Source organism: Triturus cristatus, chromosome 1_2 (assembly GCF_964204655.1).
Source record: "Triturus cristatus chromosome 1_2, aTriCri1.1, whole genome shotgun sequence".
NCBI classification, from domain to species: domain Eukaryota; kingdom Metazoa; phylum Chordata; class Amphibia; order Caudata; family Salamandridae; genus Triturus; species Triturus cristatus.
In genome coordinates, this window is record NC_140580.1 from 1168451437 (window position 1) to 1168478611 (window position 27175).

General features: G+C 51.8%; 1 protein-coding gene across 3 annotated transcripts in view; it reads left to right on the plus strand.

Moving 5' to 3' along the window:
- The first annotated feature begins 17421 nt into the window (after window positions 1–17421).
- Window positions 17422–27175, plus strand: part of ASB6 (ankyrin repeat and SOCS box containing 6) — a 42859-nt gene continuing 33105 nt past the window's right edge. The window contains exons 1-2 of one of the 3 annotated variants that reach the window (XM_085614001.1): window positions 17422–17625; window positions 24958–25142. In XM_085614001.1, the coding sequence (XP_085470127.1) occupies window positions 24997–25142 (146 nt within the window). In that variant the 5' untranslated portion in view covers window positions 17422–17625; window positions 24958–24996. Of the gene's footprint in view, window positions 17626–17860; window positions 18060–22710; window positions 22806–24957; window positions 25143–27175 lie in introns of those variants that run through there. The other 2 variants (XM_085614002.1, XM_085614003.1) reach the window with 2 other exon arrangements.

Genomic DNA, 27175 nt, shown 5'->3' on the forward strand with positions numbered 1-27175 from the left:
GCGAGACCTAGAAATGTAGGTGCTCTTGCTATTCCAGTGTACCGGTTTGCTAGTATGAAGTGCCGGTTCTCTCGTTTTAAAAGTATTGAACCATGATAAAGTGCAGGTACTCTCTTTTAAATTGAAGAAGTGCAATTAAAGAACAAATCCCTCCTCATTTAGAACACTGACCTTCACTGTGAACGGAATGAAAAGCTAGGCTCTGCGAGCTGGGGATTTGGAATGCCGTGGGACTCCTGCATTACTGGGTGATTCCTATGTGCTGTGGGGCCAGCATGCGGGAGCCCCACAGGACTGTGGCAGGACTGTAAAACTGCATTAAATAAATAAATGAATACAAGACCCCTCGCAGCAACAGCGCTGGTAGGCGAGACCTAAAAACCAGGCATTGGTTAATCAGGACAGGTTACCCCTCTTCTAAAAAAACCCTCAGCTGATGCGAACGACCTGAACAACTTCCGCCCTATCACCAACCTCCCTTTTCTGTTGAAAATCACCAAAAAATGTGTTGCGAAACAACTGGCCCTACATATTATGGACAATAATCCCTTCGACGTTTTCCAATCTGGCTTCATCCAAAATTGCAGCACTGAAACAGCCCTGCTGCGAGTGATTGATGATGCGCTGCACATACTCGACTCCGGGGAATCCTGCCTTCTGATTCTTCTTGACCTCTCAGCAGCCTTTGACACTGTTAATCACAGTACCCTCCTGAACACTCTTCAACAAAGAATGGGATTGGATGGCACAGTGCTTAAATGGTTTGCCTCTTTCCTCTCAGACAGATCCAAATGATTAAGATAGCGAACAGTCTTTCATCCCCATTGGCCGTAGGTCAAGGCGTCCCTCAAAGTTCTATCCTGGCACCCACCTTGTTTAATCTCTACCAGAACCATTATGGAACCTCCTAAGCAAATCTGGGATCCTCTACCATCTATATGCGGATGACACTCAAATCTACCTCAAGGTGTCTTCCGCACATGATCTCTCACTACTCAACTTTACTCTCAACTCCATTTACAACTGGATGTTAGGTCACCAACTCATTCTAAATCCCGCCATAACTGAATTCCTCCTCCTTTCTACACCTCTCTCACCTCCTCCCGTTCAATCGTGGATGGATCAGCTGAACTTACTAAACAGCAAACCCATCATTGTCGACAGCGCTAAATCCCTAGGTGTCATTCTCGACAAAAGACTCAACCTAATCTCTCACATCAACTCTATTGCCAAGAACGCACAATACCAGTTGCGCCCCCTATGGGGGATCCGTCGGTACTTCCAGGAGAAAGACTTAAAAACCTTGGTACAATCACTGGTTCTCTCAAGACTGGATTATTGCAATTCTCTCCTGACGGGCCTACCTAAATCCCACCTCTCCCCTCTCAAATCCATCCTCCATTCAGCAGCTCGCTTCATTTCAGGGTCTAAATGAAGCGACCACGTCATCCCTATCCTGTCCGCTCTTCGATGGCTTCCGATTGAGGCAAGATCCATTTGCAAAACTGCCTGCATCACGCATAAAGCCTTACACACGTCCTCCCCTCGTTACCTGGCAAACAAATTGAAATTGGCCGGAGGCTCTCAACCCTCTCGCAATGCGGAAAAGCTTCTGCTTGAGCCCCCCATCTTCAAAAGGGAAAGATCGATGGCGCAATCCTTCTCAGGCAATGCGATGAGAATCTGGAACTCACTCCCCCCTTTGCTCTGTGCCACCTCCTCTACCCGGATCTTCAAAGCTGATTTAAAATCTCTCCTCTTCCAAAGACACTTTGAGATCTAATACTTTCATTCTCAGGCCCCTCTTTGAAGTTCGCTCCTCATTGTAAAATTTTGTATTTTTTCCTGTACATTCCTCTCTCCTGCGTGCTTTATCGGAATTTGTGTCTATGTAACCTTCATTTTTAGTCTCCTGTTTTTCTTTGTAGTGTTTTATTGTGTTCCACTGGTCTTTTGTGTAGTGTAGCGCTCCAGTGTTCCTGCCGTGACGTGGTAAGGAATGCTGGGAGCGCGGACGGCCATGCGGAAATAAAGAATATAGCGGGTGGCGAGTGCAAGTTGTTCCCGGCGCTCCGATACATATGTATAATAAATACTTATAAACGCACTTCGTGTCTGCCTCTAAATACCCCAAGCGCCTCACCACAAATTGGCGACGAGGCTGGGGAGGCGGACTCCGGAGTGTCTCCTGTTTCGCCATCCGTTTTCCAATGCGGTTCGCGTTCTGGAGCAGTGTCGGAGCGTGGCAGAGGAGTGGCCGCGGAGCCCCGCCCACCGAACCGACACATAGACAGCGCGAGACTGCAGCGCTGTAAGAGGCCGGTCAGAAGCAGTGCATCCATCCAGCTGGAGGACGACATGCTGTGCAGTGAGTGAAGCAGCGCCCCTTTCCCCCCCCCCGCCAGTGAAGGACTAGGCATACACGATTGAGAGGGCAGTAATAGCACACAAGCCACGAAGGGCCAGCAGGGGGAGGAAAGCCCACAAAGTGTTCCTCACCCCCACCACCTCACAGGGCGCCCCAGCCCCAGCACCCACTGCTCTTGAAACCTACAGCACCCAACCCAGCACCAAAGCACTGGAGGGGGACCAGAGCAGGGCAAGGTGCTGCAAGTCATCCCCCAAGAGGACACAGGGAGCACCGCGTCCAGCGTCTTCTCACCAGCACAGCCGGAACGTCCCCAGAGTTCCCACACAACCTCGCATAGGGCCACACGAGCTGGCGACTGGAGGAGCTGCGTGCCTGAGGGGAAGAGTGATCCTGGCGCACCAAGGACAGACCAGGGGTGGAGAGGATCTCACATCTCCAGCGAGGGCGGCGAGCTCGAGCGAGCGTAGTGCACCAGGGAGCCCACCACCCAGGACGGACGAGGTGCCACAGAGACGGCAGGCAGCCATGTGCGCCCAAACCTTCTCCCTCACGAATCCGGTTCCCTTCTTACCGAAACCAGGAGAACCAGCCATGAGATGGGAAGACGGGAAAGAATACTTCCTGAACTACCTGTCTGCGCTGGAAGACGAAGGGGACGAAGTCTTTCCGAGCAAGAGGAAAAAGAAGATTCTGCTACACAATTTAGGCCCAGAAGGCATCAGGGTATACATGAACTTAGTGAAAAAGACGAGGCCCGCAGACGACGACGTATTTTAACATGCCATAGAAGACCTGGATAGCCACTATCAACCAGTGGTGTGTACAGCGATCGACCGATTCAATTTCTACCAGCGGAAACAGAACGTGGGAGAATCTGTGGATGATTACGTAGCGGCGCTGAAGAAGTTGGCGACCACTTGTAAGTTTGGGGGACTCCATGATGACCTAATAAGAGACCAAATCATCATGCATACGGTGAATACGTCCATAAAGGAGAAGTTATGGGTCAGCGGCGACGCACCGCTCAAGGAGATAGTCGCGATGGTCAAAAAAGCGGAACTTTCAAAGAGGTGCGCGGAGGCCGCTAAAAAGGATAGTGCTAGTAGAGCCACGGTAAGCAAAGTGACAGAAACCGGCGCCCAAGAGCGGAGGCAATCAGCACAGGGAGGATCCAAACAGCCCCAGAAAAATACCACTAGAACGGCCACTAACAAAAGAACCCAAGGAGAAGACAAGAAAGGTTGCTACAGGTGCGGAAGCTGGGCACACGCTGCCAATGACAAACGGTGTCCAGCCTTCAGAGCCAAATGCCTATACTGTGGAGTAATGGGGCACTTCGAGAAAGTGTGTAGGCGCAAACCCCGGAAGACAGCTGTCAAGTACGTGGCACAAGACTCAGAGACGGAGGAAGGTGGAGGCGAAGAGGACGAAGACAGTGTGCTCTGCATAAATGACCAAGTCTTAGGCATAGACTCCGTTAGGGCACGCAAACCAGTGTGCGAGATGTCCATCGGAGGTGTTCAGGTCTCCATGGTTGCCGACTCGGGGTCCCCATACACCATCATACAATGCAGCCTTCGGGACAGAGACTTTGCGAACAGTATAGACACACACCTCCTTCCTCCGGACATTCATCCCGTCACCTTCACAGGAGAACCTATCCCCATGGTGGGGTATTGCCAGCTACAGTTCAAATTCAAAGGGCACATAACAGAGGGAAAACTATATGTGGCGGAGAAGGGACCCTCGGTTAGGGTGGGTAGATCAAGGAGAACTAGGGATCCAACTCAACCCAGGAGGCATAACGCAAGTTTTGATGACAGACTACCCACAGATGAATGAAGGCAACACGTGGAAGACAAGCTTCCCAATGGTCTTTGGAGGCACCATCGGCAAGTTGACAAAGTTCACTCACAGAATAAGACTCAAGGAGGGCGCTCAGCCAGTAAGCCACAAAGTACGGAATATACCGTTCAACTGTAGGGAGCCAGTACAACAAGAACTGGCTAGCTCGGAAACCCAATGGGAAGGTGCGTCTATGTATAGACTTGAGGGAGCTCAACAAAAACTTAATAATCGATAAGTTCCCGCTTTCCAGGATAAACGAAATGCTGGCCCTCACGAAAGGCGTCAAATGGTTTTCCACCATAGACTTGACCTCAGCCTACCACCAAATTGCACTACATCCTGCGTGCAAAAAACGAACTTCTTTCATCATGCCGTTCGGGTGCTACCAATTCCGACGCATGCCCTTTGGTCTAGCCTACGCGGCGGCTGTATTCCAAAAGTTAATACACAAACTCTTCAAGGGCACGGAAGGAGTACAGTATTTCCAAGACGACATCCTGGTCATGGGGAAACCCAAATCAGAGCATGACGCCAAGCTAAACAAGGTCCTGCACATTCTGGCTAGGAATGGGCTCACAGCGGAATGGGACAAGTGCAGATTCGGAGTGACATCAGTCACATATCTGGGCCATGAGATTAGCGACAAGGGAGTCACACCCAAACAAGCCAACGCCACAGCGATAAGGGAAGCTCCCACGCCGAGAAGCAAGGATGATGTTCGTTCCTTCTTAGGAATGGCGGAATTTTATAGCAAATTCGTGCCTCACTTTGCCACAAAAACGCACAACATGCGACAACTACTGAAGGAAAAGACTGCCTTCGCATGGTCAGAAGCATCTGAGGAAGAATTCCGACAGATCAAGGAAGACGTCTGTGACACGATGCCTCTACATGGCTTCGACCGACAAGCTCTGTCCATTCTCACCACAGACGCGAGTGACAGAGGGTTAGGAGCTGTACTGATGCAGCGGTCGGAAGAGGGCGAAATGTCGACAGTCAGCTTTGCGTCTCGTTCCTTAAGCCCTAACGAAGAAAAGTTTAGCGTGATAAAAAAAGAGATGCTGGCGGCAATCTGGGCAATGGAACGCTTCCAGCAATTTCTTTGGGGATCCAAGTTCCTACTTAGGACAGATCACAAGCCCCTGGTGAAGGTGCTCACATCCAGTGGACATGAGAATGCCACACCTCGCATTGCAAAAATGACTTTGAGGTTGCTGGACTACGTGTACGACGTCGAATACATCCCGGGTTCCAAGAATAAGGTGGCGGATTACCTCAGTCGGGCTGCGGCTATGGAAGAGGCGCCGACACCTACAGACGAAGATGACTACACCATAGCCTTCACAGATGACCAGGAAGCGGTCATAAGCGCACAAGAGTGGAAGGAGGCATATGACAATGACGCAGTCCTCACCACCCTCAAAAGGTTCATAATTGCGGGATGGCCAGAGAACAAGAAATTGGGGACAGAACACCGCAAATTCTATGAAGTTCGAGAAGAACTGTCAGTTGGGGACAACAATGTATTCATACTGAGAGGAGACAAAGTGGTTCCACCCAGTCAATTGGTGAAACGATTGCTTACACTACTGCATGAGGGACATCTGGGCATAGTAAAAACCGAGCAGAGAGCTAAGCAAGCATACTGGTGGCCGGCTCTAGACAACCAAGTGGAGAAGCACATCAGGGGTTGTGTCTGGTGCAGCAATGCAGACAAGACGCAGACCACTCTGAGACCCCCACTGGGGAAATTTGCCAATCCGGTAAATCCTTGGGAAGTCAAGTCATAAAAATTTGTATAGCGCACTACGTACCCAGAGGGTTTCAAGGCGCTTAGGAAGGGGAGGAGGATTATTTGTCAAATATCCACGTTTTAAGCTGCTTTCTGAACGCTAGGTGGTTCTGGGTGAGGCGAAGGTAGGCGGGGAGTGAGTTCCATGTTTTAGCAGCCAGGTATGCAAAGGATCTGCCTCCCATGGTGGTCTTGTTGATGCGAGGTATAGTGGCGAGGGCTTGGCTGGAAGATCGTAGTTGGCGGGAGGGGGTGTAGAAGGACAGTCGAGAGTTGAGGCAATCTGGTCCGATGTCGTAGAGTGATTTGTGTGCGTGGGTAAGCAGTCGGAAGGTGATCCTCTTATTGACGGGTAGCCAGTGGAGGTCTTTAAGGTGATCAGAGATGTGTTCGTTGCGAGGGATGTCTAATATGAGCCTGGCTGATGCGTTTTGGATTCGTTGGAGTTTCTTCTGGAGCTTTGCGGTAGTACCCGCGTAGAGGGTGTTTCCGTAGTCCAGTCGGCTCGTGACTAGAGCGTGGGTAACTGTTTTCCTTGTTTCGAGGGGGATCCAGCGAAATGTTTTTCTGAGCATGCGAAGAATGTTGAAGCAGGAAGAGGATACGGCGCTGACTTGTCTGTTCATTGAGAGTGAAGAATCCAGGATGACGCCTAGGTTCCGTGCGTGGTCTGTCGGGATGGGCGCTTTTCCGAGGGCTTCAGGCCACCAGGAATCGTCCCATGCAGAGGGGATGTACCTAAGATGAGGACTTCAGTTTTGTCTGAGTTCAGTTTCAGACGGCTTTGTTTCATCCATTCGGCAACTTCTTTCATTCCTTCGTGTAGGTTAGTTTTGGCGGTGCTAGGGTCATTGGTGAGAGAGAGGATTAGTTGAGTGTCGTCCGCGTAGGAGATGATGTTGAGGTTGTGTCGGCGTGCGATGGCCGCGAGGGGGCTCATGTATACGTTGAAGAGGGTGGGACTGAGTGAGGATCCTTGAGGGACGCCGCAGATGACTTCAGAGGCCTCGGACTTGAATGGAGGAAGGCGGACTCTCTGGGTTCTTCCGGTGAGGAACGAGGTGATCCATTCAAGTGCTTTTCCTTGGATTCCGATGTTATTGAGGCGTTGTAGAAGGGTGCTGTGGCAGACTGTATCGAATGCTGCAGAGAGGTCGAGGAGGATGAGGGCGACTGTGTCTCCGTTGTCCAGTAGAGTTCGAATGTCGTCTGTTGCTGCGATGAGGGCGGTCTCAGTGCTGTGTTTGGCTCGGAAGCCGGACTGTGAGGAGTCGAGGGATTTGTTGGCTTCGAGGAAAGCGGCGAGCTGGTTGTTGACGGCTTTCTCGATGACTTTGGCCGGGAATGGAAGAAGCGAGATGGGGCGGTAATTTTTGAGTTCGGTGGGGTCCGCTGTTGGTTTTTTCAGAAGGGCAGTGAGTTCGGCGTGTTTCCAGTCTTCTGGGAAGGTAGCGGAGTTGAAGGAGCAGTTGATGACGTCTCGGAGGTGCGGTGCTATGACGGAGTCTGCTTTGTTGAAGATGTGGTGAGGGCATGGGTCTGTGGGGGATCCTGAGTGGATGGAATTCATCAGGCGGATGGTGTCCTCAGTGGAGATTGGGTTCCAAGCGTTAAGGGTGTTCACGGGGGGAAGGTGGTCAGCAGATGGTAGGGTGGGTTGGTTTCCGGGTTGGTTGTCAAAGCTGTTGTGGATGTCTGCAATCTTGTTGTGGAAAAAAGAGGCTAGGGAGTCGCAGAGGGTTTGAGAGGGGGTGATGTCGTTGGAGTTGGCCGAGGGATTGGAAAATTCCTTGACGATGTTGAAAAGTTCCTTGCTGTTGTGGGCGTTGTTGTCAAGTCGATCCTTGAAAGCTGTTTTCTTGGCTTTTCGGATCAGTTGGTGGTGGGTGCGGGTGGCGTTTTTGAAGGCGTCCTTGGTGCTGGTGGTTGGGTCTTTTTTCCAGGCCTTTTCAAGGGAGCGGCAGAGTTTCTTGGACTTCTTGAGATCATCGTTGAACCATGAGGCTTTCTTGCTGCCAGGTTTGCTTTGACGTTTTTTCAGTGGAGCTAAGGTGTCGGCGGTGTTGGATAACCATAGGGTGAGGTTGGCGGCGGCTTCGTTGGCGTTAGAAGAGAGGGCTGGGGAGTTTCGAAGGAGCGATGCGGAGATTTGGTCCGTGGTGATTTTGTTCCAGTTTCTTTGCAGGGTAGGTTGGGAGTGGATGATGGGTTTCGGCTTGTTGTAGATGAAGTGAACGCAGCTGTGGTCGGTCCAGAGGAGATCCGTAGTGTGGCAGAAGGAGATATGATTGCTGGATGTGAAGATGGGGTCGAGTGTGTGACCTGCGATGTGGGTGGGGGAAGTGACTAGTTGTTTAAGTCCGAGGTTGGCGAGGTTGTCCACGAGGGTGGAGGTGTTGTGGTCGTTGGTCTTTTCAAGGTGAAAGTTGAGGTCTCCCAGAAGGATGTAATCTTTGGAGGGGAGCGCGTGTGGGGTGATGAAGTCCGTGATGTCTTCACTGAATTTTGCGCGGGGTCCTGGTGGTCTGTAGAGGAGAGTGCCTCTGAGTGTTGTTTTGGGGTCGATGTGGATCTGGAAGTGAAGATGTTCGGAGTTGGCGAGATTGACGTCAGAGCTGGTTGAGATGCGGATAGATTTCTTGTGGACGATGGCGATTCCTCCTCCTGTGTGGCTGGTACGGTCTTTGCGGGTGATCTTATAGTCTTCAGGGATGGCAATGGTGATGTCTGGTGTGGAGGAAGCATTCATCCATGTTTCCGTAAGGAAGGCGATGTCCGGGGAAATGGTGTCTAGTAGATTCCATAGGTCAATGGCATGCCTATGGACCGATCGGGTGTTGAGAAGGATGCATTGTAGGTGGTTGGGGTCGGGAATCTGTGGTGTGGACGTAGCAGAGATGTTGTCGGTGCCGCTGAATTTGCAGGAGTAGCAGGAGAAAGGGCCATGGGTGTGTCCAGGAGCGGCATGGACGCAGTTGGGGGCGCGACCGGGGTTGAGGGCTAGGAGGGAGGCGGCATCGTAGGTAATGCGGGAGGGCTGGGCAGCTCGAGGGGCAGGGGGTCTGGCGCTGGGCGCGGTCCAGGCGCGGACGGGCGTAGACGGGCTTACCTTTGGCGCACCTTCGGCGCGGGTTGGGCGCGGACGCTGCGCGTGGACGCTGCGCGCGGGAACTACTGTCATATATGGATAGCGGAGGGGGAGGGGCGAGGGCGGCTCAGCTGGGAGGCGTGGCGGGCTCAGGGGAACACAACAACAGCAGGATCAAAATGGAGGGGAGGTCAAAGCAGGGCGCCGGGGGAAATCACACACAACAATGCAATCAAAGCAATGTAAGCGCTGTGGGATAATAGCGCTATGAAATTACGAAGCTTACTAAAAGTGGAGCTATGCAGATATCACAACTTGGTTACAATGCAGCAATACGATACCACGCTGTGAGGAGCAGCGAGGGGAGCGATCACTCAAGGCGGAAGCAGCGAGTGAATCACAGCGCTGCGAGGTTTGGGGAATGCTTTTGGGTGCTTGTGGGAGGGCGGCTCAGCTGGGAGGCGTGGCGGGCTCAGGGGAACACAACAACAGCAGGATCAAAATGGAGGGGAGGTCAGAGCAGGGCGCCGGGGGAAATCACACACAACAATGCAATCAAAGCAATGTAAGCGCTGTGGGATAATAGCGCTATGAAATTACGAAGCTTACTAAAAGTGGAGCTATGCAGATATCACAACTTGGTTACAATGCAGCAATACGATACCACGCTGTGAGGAGCAGCGAGGGGAGCGATCACTCAAGGCGGAAGCAGCGAGTGAATCACAGCGCTGCGAGGTTTGGGGAATGCTTTTGGGTGCTTGTGGGAGGGCGGCTCAGCTGGGAGGCGTGGCGGGCTCAGGGGAACACAACAACAGCAGGATCAAAATGGAGGGGAGGTCAGAGCAGGGCGCCGGGGGAAATCACACACAACAATGCAATCAAAGCAATGTAAGCGCTGTGGGATAATAGCGCTATGAAATTACGAAGCTTACTAAAAGTGGAGCTATGCAGATCTTACTAAAAGTGGAGCTATGCAGGGAAGAGTTAGCCGTGGACATACTAGGCCCCATTCTGGATGAACAGAGCATACCCAAATATGCGATTGTACTGGTAGATAGGTACTCAAAGTGGCTGGAAATAGAGGTGTGTGAAACTGTGGACACAGAAGCGGTACTGGCATTTCTCACAGCCACGTTCCTGAGAGAAGGGATACCAAGAGTCATAACCTGTGATAATGGGCCTCAATTCACGTCAGACAAATGGAATGCATTCATGGAGAGGAATGGGATACAGATCAAGCACACCCCGGTATATCATCCGGCCAGGAACGGTCTAGCAGAAAGATTTAACCAAGTTATTATGGGGTTGGTACAGGCAGCGATCAATGCCGGGAAGAACTGGGAAGCTGAACTCAAAAGCACAGTCTGGGCGTACCGAATCACCCCCACAAAGACAGGATAGAGCCCGTTCAAAATACTAAGGGGCCGGGATCCCTTCACGAGAGACAATGTAGCGTGAAAGCGACGAACGGTGAAGAGTAAATGGTCTCCGGAGGTGGTGCGGAGCAATTTGGAGAGGGCGCAAAAGATCTACACTGACAACTACAACAAGAGACATAACGTCCAGGACACATCACTGGAAAAGGGGGAGTGGGTCAGAGTAAAGTTGGCTCAGCTGAGAAGAAAGGGCGACAGCAAGTACAGCACACCGTTGCAAGTACATGAAGTATACCTGAGATCAGCATGCTTAAGCGACGGAAAAATATGGTCTTTGGACAGAATGGCACGGTGCAACAAGGTGCTTAATTGGACCAGGGCAGGAGACACGCAACCTGAAAGAGAAAGTGAGGAGAACCTGGAGGGAGAAGAAAAGACCACAGAAAGGGAAATAACCAACAGCGGCCTGAGGAGCACCAACGTAGAGGAGAAAAACACCAATAGTACACCATGGACTACGGAGGACAAAGGTACAAAGGCGCAACGAGAAGTCCCAGGAGAAAGTGCCAGGGCAAGGGAAGGAAAAACACAAGAGACACTATACCACACCATACCCAGTAGTGGCGGAGATACCAGGGTGGGCACGCCGGTGACACACACTCGTGCTGGCAGGACAGTGGTGCTTCCCAAAAGGTATCAAGAGTTCGACATGAAGACATAATCATAAGTTTCAGGAACAATTTTGGACACTGTAGCGTTTTGTTCGTTGTTGGTTGCAGTTTATAAAGGGGGTAGATATGTAGCGTAGCGCTCCAGTGTTCCTGCCGTGACGTGGCAAGGAATGCTGGGAGCGCGGACGGCCATGCGGAAATAAAGAATATAGCGGGTGGCGAGCGCAAGTTGTTCCCAGTGCTCCGATACATATGTATAATAAATACTTATAAACGCACTTCGTGTCTGCCTCTAAATACCCCAAGCGCCTCACCACATTTTGTAACGTAACTGGCTCTATTGTACAGCACTACTGTTTTTCTTTGCAATGTTTTATAGTGGTCCACTGTTCTTTTGTAACGTAACTGGCTCTAATGTACAGCACTACTGTTTTTCTTTGTAATGTTTTATTGTGTTCCACCGTTCTTTTGTAATGTAACTGGCTCTATTGTACAGCACTGTGGTAACGGAGCCACCCGGCCCGTTCCAGCACGCTGTTCACGCACCCACGCACCCGGAGGGCGGGCACGCCCGACGGTATAAATAAACGGACGCGAGACCGCTCGTGGTCTTCGGCCCACCACAGTAACCCCGGCTGTCGTGTCCTGTTTGTCCTGGTAGTTCCCCTTGCCCCTAGGCCTCCCCTGCACCTGCATGCCACCCCTAAACACTACATTGGCGACGAGGGCGGAGCCTACCCACGCCTCGCCTCTCCGGCGCTCTACAAACTTGCCTGGGGGTGCCCGGCGCTCTCCGCGGAGGCGGAACGAGGAGGACCTCGCCGCGCGCGTCCTCGCGCTGGAGGTCTCGAAGCTGGCGCTCTGCAGGTGAGCTCCGTCGGAGGGGGGAGTCGGCCCTCGTGAGCTGCATGAGCGTCTGGAAGGTCGTAGCTGGCTTTGGGTCTGCCGGTGAAGGCCCCGACAGCAGTTTACAGTAGAGGGCGTCCTCAGCGGTGCCTGAGGGGAAAAGTGGACAATAAAGCATCCAAAAGAAAAAAGATACACGGTGAATGAGCAGGTCTCGCCTACGCGCAGCACCAAGAGCAGCACAGGTCTCGCCTACGCGCAGCACCAATAGCAGCACAGGCCTCGCCCACGCGCAGCACCAGCAAAAGAGAAGGTCTCGCCTGCGCGCGGCGACAGGCAGGTGGCCTGCAGCGGCCCGGTCAAGGGAGGAGTGCAACGGTGGTCTCGCCTGGCCACCAGCCAAGCAGCCACGGTCGGGGAGGTGAGCAGTGAGGGGTGACGAGTATGACGACCCCTGCCCCCAGCGGAAGTGGCACGGCGCAGCAAACGCAGCAAGGAGCCGCCGCGCAGCCCGCGGCCGCCGCGCCTGGACACAGCGCGGTGGCCCCGCTGCCGCCGTTCAGCGAATTGTCGGACCCCTCCACAGCGGCAGTGCGGTGGCGATCATGGATCGGACGGCTGGAGCACTATTTTGTCGGAGTGCGGGAGACGGACAACACGGTCAAGAGATCTCTCCTCATGTGCTACGGTGGTGAAGAACTATACGACCTCTTCGAAACTCTACCGGACCGGGGGAACGACGACGACTATGCGGGCGCCATAAGGGCCCTGAACCGCCATTTTGACCCCCAAACGAACCCCGATTTTGAGTGGTTTAAGCTTCGCCAGGCGCGACAAGAAGAAAATGAAAGCATCGACGTCTTCTATGCACGCCTGCGGAAACTCTCGCTGTCCTGTGAGCTGCCGGACCAGAGGGCAGAGATTCGGGCTCAGCTCATACAAGGGTGCAGGTCGGTCCCGTTGCGGCGTCTCATCCTACGGGAGCCGGGCATCTCCCTCGACAACATCCTGGTCCTAGGCAGGTCTCACGAGCTGTCCAATGCTCGAGCGGATGCGATGAAGGCGGCCCTCAATCGGCCAGCGACTGCCCCGAAACCGCCAGCGATTAAGGAGGAGAGAGTGGACGCGCTGCAGAAGCGACCGAACCAACAGCGAGGAGCCACGAGGGCTCCACAGGGTAGCACATGTGGCAACTGCGGCCTAGGTCACCCACCTGGCGGACGGTGCGTCGCAATGGGACAAACATGTCTGAAGTGTGGCCGAGCGAACCATTTTGCGAAGGTCTGCAGAGGTGGCCGAAGGGGGCGCGGAGGTGCTTCCGGCCCACGTGGGGCCGCGGCGCGCGTACACCAACTGACAGTGGAGGAATCCGCCGCCCTGCGCGAAAACTCCAAGCCAGAGTTCGATGAAGAGGGGGAAGAAGAGGAAGTATTCTTCGTGTCGTTCGTAGGCCGGGAAGGCACGAGGAGAAGACCGCCGCCCATGTGTGACATCATGGTGGCCGGGTCCCCGGTGAGTGCTCTCATCGACACGGAGGCGTCGGTGAACGTCATGGACAGCTGCCAGTATGAGAGGTTGTCGCCACGCCCACCCCTGAGACCCTCCAAAGCCCAAATCTTCACGTATGACAGTGACCGGCCACTGGCCCTGCGAGGGGTGATCGACGTTGAAGTCGTCAGCGAAGGCCGGCAGCTGGCCACGACATTCCACGTGGCGGAAGGCAAGAGGGGCACCCTGCTGAGCTGCCACACCGCCGAAGATCTGGCGCTGGTATTCTTCGCGAATCAGGTGCACGACCTGCATGCAAGGGAGATACTGAAGGACTTTCCGATGTTGTTTCAAGGCCTAGGATGCCTACGCGGGAAGCAGTTCAAACTACACGTGGACCCGACAGTCCGGCCCATGGCGCTGCGTCACCGGAGAATACCATTCCTCCTGCGACCACGGGTAGAGGAGGAGTTGCAAAAATTGGAAGACTTGGGGGTGATTGAGAAGGTATCGGGACCGACCCCGTGGGTGTCCCCCCTGGTTGTGGCACCCAAACCCAAGCAGCCCGGCGCCATCCGACTGTGTGTAGACATGCGCCTCCCAAACAAGGCAGTCAAGCGCGAAAGGCACCTCACGCCCACCATGGACGATATTGTGGCCGACCTCAACGGCGCACAGTGGTTCACGAAACTGGATCTCAACGCGGGGTACCACCAGCTTGAACTCCACCCCGACAGCCGCAACATAACCACCTTCTCCACCCACGTTGGCCTGAGGAGATATAAGCGCTTGAGCTTCGGAATCTCGTCAGCGGCCGAAGTGTTCCAAAAGGCCATAAGGGAGACTCTCTCGGGTCTCCAGGGAGTCATCAACTTAAGTGACGACATTCTGGTGTTCTCACGAACTCTGGAAGAACACCATCGGCATCTGCGAGACACGCTGCAGCGGCTAGCAGATAGTGGCCTCACCCTGCACGAAGCCAAGTGCTCCTTCTACCAGGAGTCGGTCGAATTCTTCGGCTACATCTTCTCGAGGGAAGGCCTGAGAGTGGATCCGAAGAAAGCGGTAGCGATCCGTGCGGCCCCGAGGCCCACATCTGCCACCGAGGTCAGGAGTTTCCTAGGAATGGCAACCTACTGCGGGAGGTTTATTCCCAATCTAGCGTCCCTGTCGGAGCCGCTCCGGCTTCTCACGAAGAGTGGTCATCCCTGGACCTGGGCGGCTAAGGAAGATATGGCGTTCCAAGCGGTCAAGGACGCGCTGATAGATGACAAGGTGATGGCGTACTTCACACCCCACCGGCGGACAGAGGTGGTGGTGGACGCGAGCCCCGTGGGGCTGGGCGCGGTCCTGATGCAGGAGACGGAGGCGAAAGAATGGGTCCCGACCGCGTATGCCAGCAGGGCTCTGACGGCGACGGAGATGAGGTACGCGCAGATTGAGCGGGAGGCGCTGGCCATCAAGTGGGCCTGTCAACATTTCCATCTCTACCTCTATGGTCACGACTTCCGGGTGGTCACCGACCACAAGCCCCTGGTTCCGCTCTTTGCCGGCACGGCGAGGCTGGGGCCCCCAAGGATCGAGAGATGGGCGGTCCAGTTACAAGCGTACCGATTTGAGGTCGTGTTCCGACCCGGGGCCAGCAACCCAGCGGACTTCCTGTCCCGCCACCCGGAGCCGGTGCACCCTGATCAGGCGGATGAGGCGGAAACAGAGGAGTTCGTCCGACTGATGTCGCAAGCGGCATGCCCGGTGGCACTCACGTTGGAAGATATCGGCAAGGCCACGGAGCTGGACGACTGCCTCGTGAAAGTGAAGCGCACGCTGGCGACCCACCACTGGCGGAACTTCCTGGATGGAGTGCAAGCCCTCACAGAAGAGGAGAAAGTGTATCGACAGCAGGTGTGGAACGCGCGGAGTGAACTCAGCGAGGGGCCGCATGGCGTGGTCCTGCGAGGAGCAACACTCGTCATTCCGAGGAGTCTCCAAGGAGAGGTGGTTAGGTTGGCGCATCAAGGGCATCAAGGCATCTCTAAGACCAAGGCAAGGCTGCGGAGCAAGGTGTGGTTCCCTCGGATGGACGCGCTGGTTGAGGAAGCCATCCGCAACTGTCACTCGTGCAGCATCACGGGGGGGGAGCCGACGCCTCACCCAGTGATCACGGAGGATCCCTGTCTGGAACCCTGGTCCAAGTTGAGTGTAGACTTTGGTTCGTTCCCGGATGGGCGACACACCTTAGTGGTGGTGGATTCACACTCCAAGTTCCCGGTGGTGGAAGTGGTGTCATCGACGGCATTCAACCAGGTGCGAGCGGCGCTGGATCGCATATTTGCCATGATGGGCCTACCTGAGGAAGTCCGGTCGGACAACGGGCCCCCGTTCCAAGGGCGAGAGTTCCAGGAATACCTCGCGGCGCGAGGGGTCAGACACAGGAAGATTACCCCGCAGTGGCCCCAGGCGAATGGGGAGGTGGAGCGTTTCATGCGCACGATGAACCGGGCGCTGAGAATCGGAGTCGAGCAAGGAGAAGATGCGGATCAGTGCCTCTCGCAGTTCCTAAGTGCGTACCGGCGGACCCCCCACTGTAAGACCAGGTGTGCGCCAGCGCACCTTCTGTTCAAGAAGGCCCCCAGGGACAATATCCCGGCGAGTCATGTGTGGCAGCCCACGCCGCTAGACCAAGAGGCGGCGCAAGGGAGAAGGCGGACCTCCAACGAGAAAGCCAGTCTGAAGAGAAGAGCCCGGGCGAGGAGTCTCCAGGTGGGAGACGGGGTCATCCTGAAAGACCGGTACCCGAATTGGAAGTATCGTACCCCATTCGAACCGGAGGTGTGGGAAGTGACCGGAGTGCGGGGCACCATGGTGTCCGCCAGGAGAGGGACGCGGACGGTAACGCGAAATGCGTCTTGGTTCAAACGAATAACATCTGGCGTCCCCGAGACCGACCAGGAGGAGGAAGAGTTTGAGGCCCCGGAAGGGTGCGGCTCACCAGGAGTGCTGGCAAGCCCATCGCAGAACACACCCCCACTGCCCGGGGCGGGCGATCGAGAAGGCGGGCCCTCCGCCGAGGCCGAGGCGCCCAGTGGCCGAGGGGCAGGAGGAACAGGCCGAGGAGATGTTCCACGGAGTCGGCCGTATGGACTTCGGCCAAACCCGGCCCCAAGTAAGAGACTCAGAGACTTTGCGTGGTGTGCACAAGAACCGAACTGTTCAGTGAGAAATGATCTCTGTATCTGAAAGATTGGAGGGATGTGGTAACGGAGCCACCCGGCCCGTTCCAGCACGCTGTTCACGCACCCACGCACCCGGAGGGCGGGCACGCCCGACGGTATAAATAAACGGGCGCGAGACCGCTCGTGGTCTTCGGCCCACCACAGTAACCCCGGCTGTCGTGTCCTGTTTGTCCTGGTAGTTCCCCTTGCCCCTAGGCCTCCCCTGCACCTGCGTGCCACCCCTAAACACTACAAGCACTACTGTTTTTCTTTGCACTGTCTTATAGTGGTCCACTGTTCTTTTGTAACGTAACTGGCTCTATTGTACAGCACTACTGTTTTTCTTTGTAACGCTTTATTGTGTTCCACCGTTCTTTTGTAATGTAACTGGCTCTATTGTACAGAGCTCTGACACCTCTTCGGGTAATGTCCGCGCTTTATAAAAATGCACAAATATATATATTTCTTTTTAAATGGTTAAGAGGGTTTACGTGACGTCACGGCTCTGCTCGCGGGTCAACGTCGAATCTGCATTGGCTGTAGAGTTTCGTGGCTTACTCGAAACCCTGGGATGGGCTGAGAGCTATTTGCTGGCTGCTCATTGGCTGTGTAGTCTCAAAGGGGCGTGCGCTCTGGACACAGATGCTGCACGTCTCCTGCAATCCGTCAGTGGACCGGCTCTAGTGACGTCTGCAGTTATACTGCCTCTTCATTGGGTACGCGCCCGTCAATCTCAGTGAGGCGGCGCGCGAGGCACTAGCTCGGGGCCGGTGATCTATCCAGTGAGAACTCCATACCGCAGCAGCCGCCGTGAACCACCCGGGCGTTGTTAGCGTCAGCGACGTCATTCTCCTGCGCTGCTTCCGGACACCGTGCCACACCGGCCATCGCCCGGACGGTTCTTTGTGCGCCGCCGGGGCCAGCGGCAGGACGGTGAGTGTGCTGGGGCTGCAGCGGCATGTTGGTACCGGGGTTTTGTACAGTTCTTCAAGGTGGGTCAACCCCCCCCCCCAACCGGCTAGACTCCGCTGGGCGGGGCTACTCCTAGATCCCGCCCCCGCTCAGGCCCGCGAAGACGGGGCGCTCCCATGGTCCCGCCCTCTTTGTTCCGCGGAGGTGGGTTCACCTGGTCCCGCCCACTTAGGCCGCACCTAGTCTTCACCCACCCCCAGTGGAGCGGACAATTCTACACCTGGGTATTTACAGTCCTGGCTCAGTAATGGGGTAAAAGAAGCTGCAGGTCCCAGAATACCATGGAAACAATCGAATTTGATGAGGTGGTCGAACTTGGCAACCTCAGACCTCTGCGAGGGGCTATGCGGTGGGGTGAATCTATCCCATGGTCTAGGACACAATGCACATCTAAGGTGAGACTACCCTCTGCTTGCCTCACTGTTGAGCAGAGCGACACTACCCCTGGGCCCCACCTCGTTTTTTTTGTAGTTTTATATAGCGCAAACTTGACCGAATCCATTCGGGTATCAGAGCGCTTTACATAGCACGTTACGTTACATGAGGAAACACATACATTTTTTTTTTTTTGCTAGGCACAGGGAGATTAAGTGATTTTCCCAGAATCACAGGTTGTTCAGCGTCATTACTAAGGCTCGAACCCAGGTCCGAGGTCAAGCGCCCTAGCCATTAGGCCAACTCCTCTCCTTGCTGCCACACTCACACGGGCTCCACCTCCAATGTGCATCAGAGGAGGGACTACCCTGTGCTTGCCCCACTATTGTACAGGGTGGGGCTATTCCTGGGCTCCACCTCCACGCTGCCACACTCCCACGGGCTACACCTCCAATGCGCATCAGAGGATGGACTACCCTGTGCTTGCCCCACTGTTCTGCCGGGCGTGACTACTCCTGGACCCCAACTCCATGCTGCCACATGTCCACGGGCTCCACCTCCAATGCGCATCAGAGGATGGACTAACCTGTGCTTGCCCAACTGTTGTGAAGGGTGGGGCTACCCCTGCCCCCCCCACGCTGCCACACTCCCATGGGCTCCACCTCCAATGCATTTCACAGGATGGAGTACCCTGTGCTTGTCCACTGTTGTGCAGGGTGGGGCTACCCCTGGGCCCCACCTCCACGCTGCCACACTCCCATGGGCTCTACCTCCAATGCGCATCAGAGGATGGACTACCATGTGCTTGCCCCACTGTTCTACACAACTACCCATGGGTCCCACCTCCACTGTGCCATAACCCCATGGTTTCTACTACAATGCGCAGCGGAGTCTGGGCTACTGCATGGTCTCTGCCCAAATTGTGGCTCAAAAGTGTGCTACCCTGATTTCCACCCCCACTGTTCTGTAGGGCGGATCTATCTTTGGAGCTCTGCTTGTAAAGCACAGCAGAGGTTGGAGCTCCCATGGGTGTCTCCAAGATGGTGATAGGTTTCAGCTCCCTGTAGCGGACACTTTGTCTAAAGTCACGTCATCTTCAGTCTACCTGTAGCGGACACTTTGTCTAAAGTCACGTCATCTTCTGTCACCCTGGCTTTTAAGGAAACTGCAGTTTAAATGTATTGATATTTGAGCCTGTGTTAAAAACGTGGACGCGAAACTACTTATCACAGAATGCAAATTGTTATTTACAAAAGCCAGGACTGGAAGAAGATGCACAACTGCCTTGAGGTCATTGAGCGCCTATGGCTGCTCTCTGCAGTGACTGCACGATGCCCAAGGCTCCGCCACCACAGCTCTTAAGGGAGGAGCTGCCCCCAGGTCTCTGCTGTTGTCTTTTCACCGGGGTTGGGCTCCACATAGGCACTGTAGTTTCTTTTCTGTAGTGGGTAGGCTACTATATGGGATTGTGTAGAGTAGATCAGTTCTGCAGGGTTTGGTTGCTTTGCCTTTAGGAATCACACTTAACACTGTTCAGGAATGGGGTTTGGTAACTTTTTATTTTACCCCTTTCAGATGTCAGTGTCTTAGAACAACTGTTTAAAGAGCGCTAGAAATGAAGGGACATTTAAGATGATTGTTATCCTTTTTTATGAAACTGCATTATGATGTACGGCCGGTTGCTAACCGCTAGTTTCGGCAGAGGTAGGGGCCATATTAACTCATTAATAACTAGTCATAAAATGGTCCTAGTTCGAACTATTTGCTACTCATGAATAAGATTCTAGGTGGGTTGGTAGGTGAAGTGTTTATATCTATCTGGAGATACTTTTGTCTCCAATGCACCTGCTCAGATCTTAGCTGCCAAACCTTTCAGTAAACACTGTTCAAATTGGTTCCAGAGTGACTGCTTTATGCCTTGTTGCATAAGTCATCTCGTGGGAGCAAGAAAAAAAACACGTACACAAGTTATCCAGTGTCCTGATATTTTCAGAAATTCTATTGTGGAGAGGAGAAGCAGCTGAGAAATAGTGTGATTGCCAGTATACCAAGAAGGACAAAAGGAGGCGATTAGGAGAAAGAGCTCAGGAATTTGGAGTCGAGGTATATTCTTGAAATGGACTCAAAGGAGCTGTGGTGACAAAGGAAAGGGCACACTGTGGTCCCTAAGTTGTAGGTTTTACTACCTGTTAAACCGGATTTCTGTCCAGGGTTTTCACATGGGCAAATATTATCTTGAGCAATGTTTTACCTCACTGAGCTTTACTTATTTCGTCTTTCAAGCATTGAAAACAACCACACACCATTCGTATTGCATTGTGAACAACAGTAGGAACTGATGTTTCCACTTGGGTGCCTTTTGTGTGCGAAATCACGCTCTATTAACTTATTCAGGAGTTCTAAAGGTTCAAATTGTGCCCATTGCACTGCAAAAATCACCTTAAGACCAACCAGGTCAAAACTCTATTCACTGCACCCAGCTGGATTAGTACCGTCCTTGCTACAGGGTGCTATGAGGACTGATGCATAAACCAGACTGAGTGTTGACCCTTCTGAACTGATACTCTCAATGGAGAACACTTGTTTCCAGAAAGGAGTGCAGAAGGTGAGCGGCACACAAAAATAAACTTTCTTCACAAATATATTGCATATCAAGGGCTGTACTAGCCCACTTTCTGACTGCCTGCTTGGACTGTACTAGAATTCAATTGGTAACCCCTTTCAAAGCAACACATGTCCAGCTATAGTGGAGAACTGCCTGTGCTGGTTTAACTGCCCCCTCTGCATTTCTTTCCCATGGAAGCTTTTAGTGGAAAACCCAAAATCAACTCAGTAGGCTAGAGATCTGTGTAACCCCACAGGTTCAGATGTCTGCTGCACCATCTGGCCCCCGCTCTTATGATGGTACTAACTAGAACACCCATTACTGAGAGTCTGTTCAGTTTGTTTATACTGTGTATTTTACGGTCATGTGAGATACTTTTTTATTTGTTTCCTTTCACATTGTTCAAGCTATTAATGTAGGTTACTCTCCGGTAAATCCAGCTGCTTCCCTGTTTGAATCTTTAAGTAATTAGGATACTCCAGCCTTAAATCAACATGCGATTGTGACTAAAGTGAGAGATGATACAAGGGTCCGTTGTTATGGAGGGAAATTAATGAAGTGCCAGGAAAAGGATGGCTGTTCCTTTTTGTCTCATGCGTTTTATGTCACATTCTTTGTATGTTCAACAGGATCCCAACCTATAAAAACATTACAAAGGGAAGCGAAGTGGTCTAAAGGCCAGAGCGGCCGCCTTTGGAACGGGGGGGGGGGGCAGGCTGGAGTCCCGACCTTAGCTCAACATCCTGTGACTCTAGGCAAATCATTTAACCTACCATGCCTAAAAAATATGTGCAACTTCTAGCTTGCAGGTAAAGCGCTCTGATGCCCTTGGATCAAAAACTCACAAAATATATTACAAATAGAGGCAAATGAATGGAGTAATAGTTGTCAAAGGTTTGTGAAACCGCTAACAATATATGTTCTACGCAGACTGCCAATAAAGAAGCAATATTGAAACCTGCCTGACAGTCATCCCTATCATGCAGCAAGAATTCAGAGATTGAAACCTGCCTGTCTGTCCTCAGCGCCATGCATCAAGAATTCTGAATTTGGCTATAAATGGTGTTCCACCTGGAGTCCACTCTCAGATATGGTGTCTGTTGAGTATACTCAACTTTGCTGTGTTTTCCCTTACGCTCCGACTAAACAGGGGACGATCAGTGTATCATCCTTCCATCCTAAGGTAATGCAGTATTCAGAATTGATGCTCATTCTTGTGGGAGGGTTTTCCCCCCCGAGCACTCTGGTCCAGAACTTCAAGTGAGTGAACACATGGACATTTTAATATCTTGCATCATGACTGTGCTTGGCAGCTTACTGGATCAGCGTTGCATTCAAGTCTCTTCTAGTTCTGTGCCTTCGCCCCAATCTCATTGGGTGCTCCCTGTTCTTGGGACGGTTTCGCCACAGTGCATTGCCAGCTTAAGTGGGTCGCTTCACTCCCGCGTAGAAACAATGGTATTTCCGCCCTTAGTCCTGTACGTAATGGTATATGCAATTTTTGAGAGACCTTTACTTGACGCCTCGCCCCCCACAGCAGTGAATGCCCGAGACTTGAGCCCTGCCCTCTTAAAAGCTTGTTGATCTGTTTAGCCCTCACTGTTAAAGTCACTGGGTTTGACTCAACCTTCACCCCCACAAGTCTGCTTCTTCCTAGGCTTCATGACCCCACCTCCCATCCCCTTTGCTTGAAGGTTTTTGTCTGAAGGAATGATACCTACTTTAAAACCCTTGATCAGATTATTTGTCTCTTGAAGTTGTTCCCTTCCACTTATGGCTCCCACGTCTGATGCTACCCTTCTTTAAGGTATATCCTGACAGCCCTCTCAGCGAACTGTGTTTTTTATGTGCTATTCCTACTAAGCTTCGGGTGATTACACATACTGCCTTGTGAGCCTCCTGGCTTTAGAAATCTGAACACCTGATAATCAGCTGACGTCCCTCTTCATAAGCACTTGATCCAATACCAGCTTCTAAACCTCCAACGTTACATCTCCCTAAATATCCCATCATGGGTGCCATTTTAGAAGAGGATAATCCTGATTTCCCCCTTCTTACCTTTTCAGCCTGCTTCTCTTGCCTAGGCCTGTTAAATGCCTGTGTACTTCACACACACCAAAACGCTGGTAGCGCAGGACAGAGGGCGCCCCTTCTGAGGGAGGTAAGGATCTGCTTCAGACTTATGATGGGTGCCTCCAGGGACTGCGAAACACGTAGTTGGTGTTCAGAAGCATTAACAACTTATGAGTAGCTCAGTATGATGATGCTGCAGCTGCTGCTTGGAAACCTTTGTTATGTTACCATGCTGCTGTGTATGCTCAGAACAGAATGCTAGTATCTTCTTGGGGAGAGGAAGGTTCAATATGAAAAGGGTGCTTCCCTGTCTTTGTTGTGCTTGAAGTGAAAGGGTGTGGGGTGGATTCAATGGACTATCATTTGTCCTCTTTGTAGGTTTGAAGTATCTTGTTGTTTTCGATCGATTTGGGACAGGCAGCACAATGTCTATGGGCCTTCTTCTATCTTCTTTGTTGTGACGGGAGCAAGACTATAGCCCTTCACACGCCTACTTCTGTTCCTTAGAGCAGATGTTGAATTATAATGGCTACATTATTAGGGATTTTACTACCTTTAAATGGAATTACCATAAGATATTATTTACAACTCCGGGATATTGAACTTGGATGGATATAAGTTGGCCCTTTCTGTATTCAGATCTATGAATTAGAGTTCTACATGGTTCTCTTTAGCAGATGCATTAAGATACAGAGCTATAAAAATGGAGAGAGGAAAGTATTGCAATGCAAGTGTAAGAGCGCTGGGAGGGTTCTATATAGCAGCACTAATGCATATTACTCATTAGTATACTGGTACCGTGTGAGAGTTCTGTGCATTGCCAGAGCTCTGCGGACAGCTGAATAGGTGAAAGGTGGTGCATGGTGTAAGGATGATAGAGGTGCGTTATTTGAGCTTTGTGCTTAGTACTGAATAATGATGCATGTCCTAGGTAAACTGGGGCATGCATTTTTTAAGGTCTGTGGATAGCTGTGTACTGAAACAGTGGCCCACGGCGTAGGTATGACGTGTGTGGATAGGGGAGTCCTGAAAAAGTGCTGTATATTATAGGTGTGATAGACCTGTAGTTAGAGCGCTGTGAATAACTTAACTGAGCGGTGGAATAGCGGTGTGTGGGGTGGTGACATAGACCTACTGTAGAGCCTGGTGAATACCTTCAAGAGTGGTGGAATAGTGGTGTGTGGGTGGGGTGATAGACGTGCGGTAGCGCCCTGTGGATAACAGAGTGCTGGAATAGTGGTAACGCTCTGTGTATACCTAAGCATAGACATGGGTCGATAGGCATGCAGTTGGAGCTTTCTGGAGAGTAGACTACTGGTATAGTATTTCATTTAAAGAACACCAGTAGGTGCATTGTTGTGGAAGATGGGCGCTCTAGCTAGAACTCTGAGGTCTGCAGATAGAGTTCCGCGGATAGCCAAACACTGCAGTAAGGCTGCATGTGTCTCTCAGGGGGCTGTTGTACTGCAGGCACTGCTATCCTCGGAGCTCCACCTGCATGGCCAAGTACTGCGGTTAATGCTACATGAAGCAGGCAGGGGGGTTGTCTTACCACAAGCACTGCTATCCGCAAAGCTCCACTTGCATGGCCAAGTACTGCAACAGTGCTACATGAGGCAGGCGGTGGGGGGGGGTCTGTCTTACCACAGGCACTGCTATCCGCAGAGCTCCACCTGATGTCCAAGTACTTGGACATCCAGGTGGAGATCTGCGTATAGCTGCAGCCCCCTTGCCTGCCACATGCAGCCCCGTGCCTGCCACATGCAGCACCCATGCAGCGCCCATGCAGTATTTGGACATGCAGGAGCTCCTGATGACACTCCTTCCAGCTTCTGCATCTCCTTCTGAAACGTTTTCTGCTTAATTCCTTCATTATCCTTAACGCCATTATTTTTATTTATTTTATTTAAAGAGTTTTCTTTGGCACTGGCAAGACACACGGGTGTCGGAACGCTTTACAACGTTGTAATGCCTTAGCAGTCTTCTACAATACAGTATGATTGCAGTGTCAGAAGTCCAATCATTATCGGTCAATAACAAACAGTATTTTTGTAATGATGAGTGTCGAAACATTGTAAGGACCTCGGGAGGGATATGCATATGAAGTGGTAGTTTTCCAGCATGCAGGCTGGCAGGCATGAGGCAGGCTGTTCACACTAAGGTCCTTCATTACCTATAATGCATCACCCACGTGATACACAATTTTAGATTCACAGTGACTGTTTGGTTTCTTTGTCCAGATCGGGATGAGTCTTGCCGAAGGAAGATACTGACTGTGAATGGTTCTTACACAAGTCTGCGTTATGCCGTTTCTGCATGGCTTCCGCAGGATCATCTTCGAATATCAGCCCCTGGTGGATGAGATCTTGGCGGCGCTCGGAATACTGGACCCCGAGAGGCATGAGGGAGCAGAAAACATGCTAAGGTAACATAACCAAGGCGTGGGTAATCTGAGGGCAGCCGTGACCTCGGTACAAGAATCTATAACTGCTTATCATGCACCAGTGATGGTCCTGGTTACTCCATGTCTCTACAACGAATCTTCTGCTGTTCATCGCCATCAGTACACTTGTCGCTCAATGTCCTTATCTACATTGCTGTATGTAAGCTGCTCACATTATGCTTCTTAGTCACCGCACTTGTTGCTCGTGGTCCATATCTCCATTGCTGTATGTAAGCTGCTCACAGTACGTATCTTAGTCAATGGCGCATGTTGCTCGTGTTCCATATCTCCATCACTGTATGTAAACTGCTCACAGTAAATATCTTAGACACTGCATGCATGGTGCTTGTGGTCCATATCTGCGTTGCTGTATGTAAGCTACTCACGGTATGTATCTTAGTCGCTTCACTTATTGCTCGTGGTCCATATCTCCGTCGCTGTATGTAAGCTGCTCATGGTATGTATCTTAGTCGCTACACTTGTTGCTCGTGGTCCATATCTCCATCGCTGTATGTAAGCTGCTCATGGTATGTATTTTAGTCGCTTTACTTGTTGCTTGTGGTCCATATCTCCGTCACTGTATGTATTGTATTATAATTGCATTTATATAGCGCTTACTACCCTGATGGGGTGTTGAAGCGCTTTTTTGGCGAGTAGCATGCTACTCCGGAACCCATTAAAGGATTAGTGTTGAATTAGTATAATGAATATTAAAGTAATTTGAGTGGTGGATATGTTAGTCAGTTATTTGTATTGAGAAGGGTGGCAGAGGGATAAAAGAGGGACAAAGATATATATATATCTCTTGCTTGTTACCCCTGATGGGGGGGTTTGAAGTGCTTTTTTGGCGAGTAGCACGCTACTCCAGAACCCATAAAGGATTATTGGTGAATTAGTATAGTGAAATATGAAAGTAATTTGTGTGGTGGATATTGGTCTGTTATTTTGATTGAAAGGGATAGTGGAGGGATAGAAGAGTGAAGGATTTAGAATTTTTTTTTTTATGGAGGTCATAGCAGTAGTAGGAGGCGTGGGATGAATAAAAAGGGATGTGTAGGGGAAGAGTAAGAGGAAAGAGATTAGAAAGGCTTGTTTTGGGGGATCAGTATAGTAAAAGAGGTGTCAGATGATGCATGGATGGGTAGAGATGGGGAGAGTCTAGAAAGGGCTATTTTGGGGTTGATAGTAGTGGTATGGGGTTTGAGATGAATAAGAGAGTGGATGTGGAGGATATATTGATAGACGTACAGGGTGAGAAATGGGGTAGTGCATTGGATATGCTGAATTAGAAGAATGTAATATATAGATCCATAAGTACATGGAAAGCTTATAGATGTATAAAGGAAGTAAGTATATGTAGATTAAAGATATTGATAGAGGTATAGGGTGAGAAATAGGGTAGTGCATTGAAAATGCTTTTTTTGGGGGGGGAGAAGGAAAGTAATATATAGATCCCAGTACATCCGTGGTACTCGTAGTACGGCCCGCGGGCCTTCATTGGTGGCCGGCGGACCTTGCCTTGCAGTTTCTAAGTTTCAAGTAAGGCCAGCAGTAAACACAGAAGATGACCGCAGGAGCATACGTTGTGAATACGTATTAAATAGGTATTCACTACGAAATGCTCCTACGGCCATCTTCTGTGACTGCCGGCCTCTGTGAGGTCATGGCACACTCGAAAAGCTTCCCAAAAGGCCCTTTAAAAGTCAGCTGTAGGTGCTTTCACAGCTGACTTTTAAAAGGGCGTTTTGGGAACCTACCTGTTTGGACAGAGACAGATAGAGACAGAGATAGCGACAGATAGAGATGGAGATAGCGACTGAGATAGTGACAGATAGAGACCGAGCCGGACGGCTAGAGACCGAGACGGACGGCTAGAGACTCAGGCGGACGGCTAGAGACCCAGACGGACGGCTAGAGACCCAGACGGACGGCTAGAGACCCAGACGGACGGCTAGAGACCCAGACGGACGGCTAGAGACCCAGACGGACGGCTAGAGACCCAGACGGACGGCTAG